Consider the following 9,656-nt stretch of genomic DNA (forward strand, 5'->3'; position numbering starts at 1 on the left):
GCCTGTGCACGGTGGCTCTGGATGTTTCTACTCCAGACTCAGTCCACTGCTTCCGCAGGTCCCCCAAGGTCTGGAATCGGCCCTTCTCCACAATCCTCCTCAGGGTCCGGTCACCTCTTCTCGTTGTGCAGCGTTTTCTGCCACACTTTTCCCTTCCCACAGACTTCCCACTGAGGTGCCTTGATACAGCACTCTGGGAACAGCCTATTTGTTCAACAATTTCTTTCTGTGTCTTACCCTCTTGCTTGAGGGTGTCAATGATGGTCTTCTGGACAGCAGTCAGGTCGGCAGTCTTACCCATGATTGCGGTTTTGAGTAATGAACAAGGCTGGGAGTTTTTAAAAGCCTCAGGAATCTTTTGCAGGTGTTTAGAGTTACGTCATTGATTCAGATGGTTAGGTTAATAGATTGTTTAGAGAACCTTTTCATAATATGCTAATTTTTTGGGACAGGCATTTTGGGTTTTCATGAGCTGTATGCCATAATCATCAGTATTAAAACAATTAAAGACCTGGAATATTTCAGTTGGTGTGCAATGAATCTGAAATATATGAAAGTATAATTTTTATCATTACATTATGGAAAATAATGACCTTTATCACAATATGCTAATTTTTTGAGAAGGACCTGTATTTTTTCACTGCATGAAATTCTGTGGAAAAGTCACATTTTTTTAAAACTTTTGTTTCATTTTGTAAACCTTTATTGAAAAAGGCAAACATTGTAAATAACTTCAACAAAATCTTTGTACAATGAGCATAAATAAATCAAATAAAAACACCAAAGGTTCTTTTAACAATGTGTTCACTTTCACTGTTATGTTTCCAGAGTTTTCACTCTTTTAGATCAGCTGTTTTACATTTAAAACCATTTGTGTTGTTCTGCTCTCAGCATCTTATTGTTTTCAGTGTCTTAATCCATGACTCAGCAGTAAGTTTTATTAACGGCTGTCATGTAAGGCTGGGTCATGTTGGTCTATCAGACAAACAAGAGTGTATTTTAAAGATTTTTTAAAAATCAAATCTGAGTCAATCAAGTCTTTTTTTCTTGCTTGCTTTTTGTTTAAATAAATCCTTAGATAAAATTAACAAAAAGAGTCCGGTAAAGCCAGACACAGAAGCTGTGTGGGGTTTCCAGAGCAGGTCACTAATCCAGACTAGGGCTTTGTCGTGTGCGTGATTAATTTATGATTGTTGTCTTTGTTGATGTGCATTTGTGAGTCTCAGTTCCTCAGCAGGGTGTAGTGTTCCTAACATGTGGATTTTATTTGTAGGTTGGAGATCAACGCCGAGCATCAACCAAACTTAAAACTGCAGTCGTCGTAACTCTTTTTATACGACAATATTCACTTTAAGTCTGTTTTAGGCAGATAAAATTAGAAATGTATAAAATCTGAAACATCTGAACAACAACTCATCACAGTGAGTAAATAAGGCCTCCAGATGTTTACCGTTCTGCTCTGTTAACACATTAACAGGTCATAAGCTTACAGTGATTGTTGGATTGAACATTAACTCGGAGGATGAGAGTGATTGTTGGAGTGTAGACTTCTCTTCTTACCAACTCTGTCTCTGTCAGTTACACTAAGAAGATAATCCGGTTCCAAAATGAGCAACTTTAGACAGATCCTGGCAGAGATTGGTGAGTTTGGTTTATTTCAGAAACGCTTGGTGGCTGCTTTGTGCATCCCGAGTGTTTTTGTTGCTTTTGATGTGATCGGACAGGTGTTTACCGCCATGAGCTACCCTCACCGCTGTAACACGGACTGGATCTTGGAGCGTGGTCCCAACCTGACAGATGAAAGCAAAAGAAACCTCACCATCCCCGTGAACAGCGAAGGAAAGTTTGAAAGCTGTGAAATGTTCATACCAGTAAATAGGGATTTGGAAACGATAGAAAAGTATGGAATTAATTCAACAATAGGGTGCATGAACGGATCGGATTTTAATTTGCCTAATGGGGCTTCCAGCATAGTGACAGAGGTAAGAATGACTTTATATGTTTACAGCCACAGGAAGAAAAATAATCCTCTATGTGGATGATGAATTACTTTTCAGAACTTAATTATTTGTGATCAAATAAATGATGATGAAATGTTTCCTGGGCAGATTTGATTAAGACGTTTTTAAAGCTGTTTGGTCGTTATTTACAAATTAGATGTAGACTTTTAAATCTTGGGTGATTTTATAAATAAGCAGCACAAGCCTTGTAGCAGAAAGTGCAACCAGCAGATTTGTTGCAAGACCCCGTAAACTACATTTCGCCTGGATTAATTGACTAGAAGCTACTACTGCTGAGCTGAAAATCCTTTAAATAAGTCACAATCAATTACAATAAAAGAAATAATAATTGGTGTCATCTTAACTGAAATATCATGTAAATTGGTAAGAAAAAGGTGAAAAAAAATACAAAACTGATATTTTAAAACTTAAATATGAAGAAACAGTATTTTAAATTTCATTCAATTGTTTTATTCTTATTTTTAATTTTGGGCTTTCAATAAAACATAATGTAAGCTTAGATAGAATAGTAACAAAGTAAAAGGTTTATTAAGGTGTTAACTATGTCATTAATTAAAAATGAATTCAGATGGCAATTATATACCATATTTTCCAGCGTATAAGTCGCAGTTGTTTTTTTTTTTTGCATGGATTTGTCAGTCCTGCGACTTATACGCCGAAGTGACTTAAAAACGTTTTTTTTTTTTTTATATTCATTACGCAATTTTTGACTGACGCTTTAAATTTCAAAGAACTGCAACAGCGAGTCCTCCCGTGCGTGCTCGCTTCACTCAGCTGGTGCAGGTGGATGAACGCTGGAGAGCTAGCGGCTCTGGCCGCGATAGATGGATGGATGGACGGATGGATGGATGGGTTGATGGATGGATGGATGGCACCCAGACGAAACAAAGCTGTTTTGACCATTAAATAAATGCATAATAAACGCAACAGGTCAGCGGTGACGCATAATAAATGTGACTTATATGCCGAAGCGACTTATAGTTTTTCCTCTTCGTGATGCTTTTTTTTTTTTGACTGCTGTGACTTTTACTCCAGAAAATATGGTAATTGTAAACATAAGTATTATACTTCTCAAATAAAGTAAAATCTAACATTCAGCAATTTATGGGATATTTTTTTTTTTTGTATATTGAACAAGGTTTAAGGTTTAAGACCCTCAAATGCAGCCATAAATCTTCAGAAGTTAATTTGTTTCTTTCAGGTTCACCACTAAGCAGTCAATTTCTGAACTGGTGTCAAGTCTACCACGCACGTTGTAAAAAGGCACAAAGGGTCAAGGTGCCAGATCAGTACAGGTTAGGAATGGCTCATAGTGAAAAATTGAAATAACAAGCTAAAAATCTCATGTAGATAATATCAAATCAAATTCCCATAAGATTGTTGACCAGGACCCATAAAATCAGGCATGAGGGATACTCAGTTGTAACACATGCCAACGTTTACCTTAAGAAATGTCTGAAGATTCAAATGTCTGTCCTAAAAAAACACTTTAAGATGAACTGCAAAGAGCTCAGCTTCATGAAATAACAGAAAAAAGTTTTCTCCTAAAAATATGATGAAAAGAAGTAAGAAAGCATTCATTCATTCATTCAACCTTTATTTATACAGATTAATCTCAATGAGTCATGTGGACTCATTTACAAGAGAGACCAGATTTTAACAGAGTGATGACAACAGTGGATAACAAAGACAATAATAGACAATCATAAAGGATGCATACAAATTGAGAATAACAAGTGAAAATACAATGGTATAAAAAAAAACAGCTATACTGTAAGGCGATGTAGAAAACTGAAAAACAGGAACATGTCTGCATTGGTTTTTGCCATGAACTTAGCAGATGTTTGAAGCCACTTAGAGAAGTCACGGTTGAGAGCTTCAGATCTTTTTGCAAGATATTCCAGGAAACAGGAGCGGAGTAGGAGAAGACCCTTTTGCCTAGTTTTGTCCTCACTGAGGGGACACTGCATGTAATAATGTCTTGAGAGCGCACGCTGTAACTGCACTCACGCAGAGACATGAGTACGATAATCACAGCCAGTTATGAATCTTAGTGCACCATGATAGGCAGCGTCCAACATATGCAGGGTGCTTGTAGGAGTGTTCATGTAAATAGTCACCGTAGTCAATGGAAAGAAGGAAAGTCGTAGTTACAAGGCGTTTCCTAGCATTCAGAGTTAGACAGGATCTGTTTCTGAAAAAGAAACCCAGTTGAACTTTCAGTTTCCTTACCAAGTTTTCCACATGGAGCTTAAAAGAGAGATGCGAGTCGACCAAGATACCCAAATATTTGTAGGAATCAACAAACTCAATGGGGACACCATTCAAGGATAAAATCAAAGCAAGAACTGCTGGGACCGACTTCCTGTTTGAAAACAGCATCCCTTTGGTTTTGTCGGAGTTTAGGACAAGTTTGAGACGGAACAAATCTTACTGGATGATGTCAAAAGCAGATTGCAAAAGCTGGAAAATCAGCAACTGTTTAGCTCGACAATAAACTACTGCGTCATCAGCATAGAAATGTAAGGATGCATCAGGGATGCTCTGACCTACATTACCTATGTAGATTGTAAAGAGGGTGGGTCCTAAGACTGAGCCTTGTGGTACACCATTGTTGATTGTTAAATAACTGGAGTAAGTAACATTATGTTGAACACATTGCCTCCGCTCTGAGAGATAGTTAGAGAACCAACCAATGGTGTGAGCTGAAAAAACAATTTCTGAGAGCTTATGACATAAGATGTCATGATCCACAGTATCAAAAGTTTAGACAGATCTAAATAAAATGCAGCTTACCAGAAACAAACCAATAGGCACACCTGATGGGACTAAACAATATGAAAAGAAAGTCATGAAAATAATATGATCTTTCCCCTTGTTTTCATCATTCCCACAACAAAGCATGGTGGTAGCAACATCATGATGTGGCTCTTTTCTAAAAACATTGCTAAATACACAACATTACACAAAAAAATATTGGTAAATGAAATATTGACGAGGTTTAACTAAAAATGATAAAAGTTTTAAATAATATAACTGAAGGGTTTAATACTCAGCATATAGTATATGCCTTATTAAGTTATTCATTTTCAATTACAAGACTGATTTTACATCTCTGTATCAAAATTTTCGTTTTTTTGATACGTTGCCATGAATTGTTTGTTGTGTCAGATGTTTACTAAAATCATGCCCTTTTATTTCCAAATTTCCAAACTGGACATTAAATAATAATAAAATATCAAGATGGCAATAAACCTTTAAATGTGCATTTATTAATTTTGTGTCCACTGCACTGTCAGTTCAACCTGGTGTGTGACAGGAGCAGCTTGATAGAAGTGTCCCAGTCTGTTTACATGGCCGGCCTTCTGGTTGGAGCATTTGTTGCTGGGCAGATGGCTGACAGGTACCCACCACCAGTTTAACCACCAAGTCATTTACTTGAAAATAACTGTTATGTTGCATTGATCAATAAAATGAAACGGAACGTTCCAGTTTAACACTTCTGTCTCTCTGTTTTTAGGTTAGGCCGACGGTTTGTGATCCTGCTGTCTCTCCTCCTCCTGTTCTTGTTCGGTGTAGGTGCTAGCTTCTCACCAAACGTCTATGTTTACATCGTTCTTAAGTTTATTTGTGGCTTCTCGGTTTCTGGAATCCTTGTCAATGCATTTGTCATCGGTAGGTACAATGCACACATCGGAACTTAAATCTACCGCAGCATCCCTTTAAGCATTAATGAGGTGCATAAACTGATTGCATTCATAAAAAGACGTTTCATTGGTTGTAGTTGAGTTTTATAAACAATAAAAGCTCTTACATCTTTAAATGTGCACATTAAAAAAAATTCACATATGGTCTATTTATTATCTGCCCCATTTCTTTGAAGGTGGAGAATGGAGTGACTCGTCTAAGTTTGCTCTTTGCACCATTATCTCTCACTCTTGTTTTCCTCTGGGGTTGATGATATTATCTGGAATTGCATATTTGATCCGTGACTGGAGGCTCCTGCAGCTGGTGCTCTTCAGCCCTCTTATCATTGTGCTGGGAATCTTCTACTGGTCAGTGCTCACTCGGATAAACGTTCAAACAAAATCGCACAATAGAAGAAATGACCAAGGCTTGTTCGTCCACTAGGGTCCTTCCAGAGTCAGCTCGCTGGCTCATTACTCAGGGAAGGAAGGAGGAGGCCATTAAAGCTGTACGGAGAGCAGCTAAAGTAAACAAGAGAAATGCGCCCGAAGAGCTGCTAGAAAAAGTGAGTCAAATCAAACAAAATCTGGTCAAACTGAATGCGATGAAATGACTGACTTCTAATAAACCTGAATTATTTAGCTGGAGGTTGAAGGTACACCCAAAAAAAGAACCATGTTGGACATCTTCAGGAAATCCTATCTGAGAAAACGAGCTTTAATAATGAGCGGCGTCTGGTGAGTTTTCTGACTCCATTTTTGTAGTTTCATTCATACTCTGGCTCTCGTTTTTAAACTATGACCTTCTGAGTAGTTGGTGAAGGATACAGATAGTAGACTTTAGGTAAATACTGTGGCTTTTGAAAAACAATGACAAAGCAGTCTGTTTCTCACACACTCACCATCACTTTCTGCCCTAAAGACCAAAACATCAATCGAACCTTTTTCCATCGTCTGTTTCCCTGAAAGAAAACAGCAAAGAAAGAAATAATCACAGGCTGCAATTCTTTTGAACAAACTTTTGCCAAGTCTGTTTCATCTGCATTGTTGTCAGTATGGCTTGGTAGAGGTACTGATAGCATTTTTCTTAAAATCTTTGGACAGAGATATGTTATAAAGAAGATAAAATACATGTATATCTTTAGTAGAGTAGATCAGGGGTTCTCAAACTTTTTGGGTTCAGGGACCTCCTCATAACCTTCATGTTTATTAAATAATTTTCTTCTATACGTCTCTTTAATGCAATGGAAATATTTGTGTAACATAAATACTTAAGATCTGTTCTTTAATAGCTTTAATATAATTTTTATACTTTTAAACATGGGGTATTTTTCATTCAAGACACACTTAATTATGAAATGTTTTAATTTCAGCTTCCAAAAACTACAGTTTGAAAAAAAACAACAGTTTCACAAACCATTTATAAACTTTACCTATTCGTATAATGAACATACTGTAATAATGGTCTGGTGCCTTCAGACATCTCCTCCTACATGTCTCTGCGTGAGTGCAGTTACAGTGTGCGCTCTCAGGACATTATTACCTGCAGTGTTCCCTCAGTGAGGACTGAACTAGGCAATAGGGCCTTCTCCTACTCCACTCCTGTTTCCTGGAACATCTTGCAAAAAGATCTGAAGCTCTCGACCTTGACCTCTCTAAGTGGTTTTAAACATCTGTTAAGTTCCTGGCAAAAACCAATGCAGCCATGTTCCTGTTTTAAGTTTTCTCCACCGCCTTACAAGCTAGCTTTTTTTTTTTTCTTTTCTTTTCGCTACTTTTCCTTTTAACCGTCCTTTTGGTTGCTATTTCTTTTCGATTTGTTTAAAGAAAAGAAAAGAAAAAAAGATATTTAAATTTTGTATACATCTTTTGTGACTGTTTATTGTTGTCGTTGTTATTCACTGTTGTCACCATTCTTTGAAATTGGGTCTCTCTTGTAAATGAGTCCCCGAGGCTCACTGGGATTAACCTGTATAATAAATAAGGGTTGAATGAATTAAAAAAATAAATGCATCACCACTTCTTCAAATTATTACAGGAAACTATTTACATCAAACTGAACAGAATCATACAGCAAGTAACAGGGATTAATTTATAAACCCGTCCATGCTGGAACAAAAATAGTGGGTGGGGCTGGTGGTGGTGGTGGTGGGGTGGGGTGGGGTGGGGTCCTCCCCCAGAAAATTTAGACTAAAGTAGATGGGATTTCCTGCATTTTGGTGTATTATAACGGGTTGGTAAACATCTACGTGCTTGTAAAAACATACTTTTTTTTTTTTTTTGGACCCCCAAGCACCAGGTTGTGGACCCCTAGGGGTCCGGGGACCCCAGTTTGAGAACCACTGGAGCAGGTGAGGCTTAAAGGGATGTTAAAGTAGAATTTTATGGAAAGGTAAGGTAAATAAAATATTTCTTGTCATAGACAGCTCTTAGAGAAGGTTCAGTTTGGCTAAAAATTGTTTAAAGAGTTTCTGACTGAGTGGGACCAAAACCAAAGTGGATTGCTGTCTTTTATAAACAAATCTAAATCTAAATTTTCTTATGATTTTATAAACTTTTAAGTCACAATCCGTTTCACTTTACAATGTTTTTCAAGCAGAATTATTAGAATATTCTAGCTCAGGGGTGCCCACACTTTTTCCCTGTGAGGGCCAAATTTAAAATCTATCAGGGGGCTGCAGGCCAAATGAAAACATATAGTTCATGAAATGCAAATCCTTCTTTAAGTAAAGTCAATTTATTTATTATACAGTTATTTAACCTTTGATTCTGAATAAAGAACATTACAGAACACAAAATATAACAAATGAGTCATAGATAAGAAATTAAAACAAATGTTGAAATTTTGGCATTTCAGTATGTGGTGCAAAATGTAAAAAAAATGCACGTCCAACATCAACACAATTAACAGCAACAACAATATGAACATAAATAAACAGTCCCATATATACGGTAGTCAATGGGCCGACTTTTCCATCTAACATCATAACCCTGTATGCATAGTTTCATTCCACCACATGTACTACATGTGGTGGAACGACAAATAAAGAACCTTGAATCAATGGGTGGAGTGACTGAGTGAAAACATATTGATTCTTCACAGGAACTTTTAACATAGTAACGAGGACAGTTTAGCGGGGCCAACTCAAATGGCTTGGCAGGCCAACTTTGGCCCGTGGGCCCCACTTTAGGCACCTCTGCTGTAGCTGGAAGTACCCCGGACTGCACTGGATGTGCTGCCGATATTTTCTGATATTTGCTCTTGTAAACAACCAGAGAGTTTTATGTAAATAACTGTTTAATACAAAATTCAAAGCAGTGTGAAGGATTGTATAATAAAAGTTTGCTTGAAAGTTTTTAGGCTGGTATTTTTAATGTAGTCGCAATCTGCTTTGTTCTTGACACCACTTGGACTAGCCACTACATCTCCAGTCTATTCAGCTATCTATCTACTGGTTTCTACTTATTTGTGGTCGGGTTGTTGAAAGCACCAGGTCGTGAAAATCCCTCTTCATAGCAACACTCTACAGCTTCTTATTGGAGAGTGAGGTGAATCCAGTCAGAATTAAATGTTCTCTTTCTAAAATGCTGTTCAAAAAGTTATCTGCAGCAGGTAAGATGATAATTGTTCGTGACATTTTGAAATAACCCTACTTTAAGTGACTGTAACGCTCATGTTTAACAGGTTTGCAACAAGTCTGATGTACTATGGACTCAGCCTAAACGTTGGCAACTTTGGTTTGGATATTTACCTCACACAGTTCATCTTTGCCGCAGTGGAGTTCCCTGCTCGTCTGGGCACGCTGCCTCTCCTCCAGCACTTTGGAAGAAAGTTCTGTCAAGCAGTAGTGCTGCTGTTTGGAGGTTTAGCCTGTCTTGGGATTCTCACAATACCAAAAGGTAATTTAATGTTTGTTGTCTAACACAAATACGCTTGTTTTTAAATTTA

General features: G+C 37.4%; 1 protein-coding gene across 1 annotated transcript in view; it reads left to right on the forward strand.

The window, feature by feature from the left end:
* Positions 1-1,567: 1,567 nt before the first annotated feature.
* The window catches only part of LOC119426385 (solute carrier family 22 member 13-like), a 13,806-nt gene continuing 5,717 nt past the window's right edge, over positions 1,568-9,656 (forward strand). The window contains exons 1-7 of the mRNA XM_037693946.1: positions 1,568-1,982; positions 5,321-5,424; positions 5,542-5,696; positions 5,905-6,076; positions 6,153-6,273; positions 6,351-6,445; positions 9,393-9,607. Coding sequence (XP_037549874.1) covers positions 1,608-1,982; positions 5,321-5,424; positions 5,542-5,696; positions 5,905-6,076; positions 6,153-6,273; positions 6,351-6,445; positions 9,393-9,607 — 1,237 coding nt within the window. The 5' untranslated portion in view covers positions 1,568-1,607. The remainder of the gene's footprint in view (positions 1,983-5,320; positions 5,425-5,541; positions 5,697-5,904; positions 6,077-6,152; positions 6,274-6,350; positions 6,446-9,392; positions 9,608-9,656) is intronic.

The sequence above is a fragment of the Nematolebias whitei genome, chromosome 20 (assembly GCF_014905685.2).
Source record: "Nematolebias whitei isolate Nwh7 chromosome 20, NemWhi1, whole genome shotgun sequence".
NCBI classification, from domain to species: Eukaryota; Metazoa; Chordata; class Actinopteri; order Cyprinodontiformes; family Rivulidae; genus Nematolebias; species Nematolebias whitei.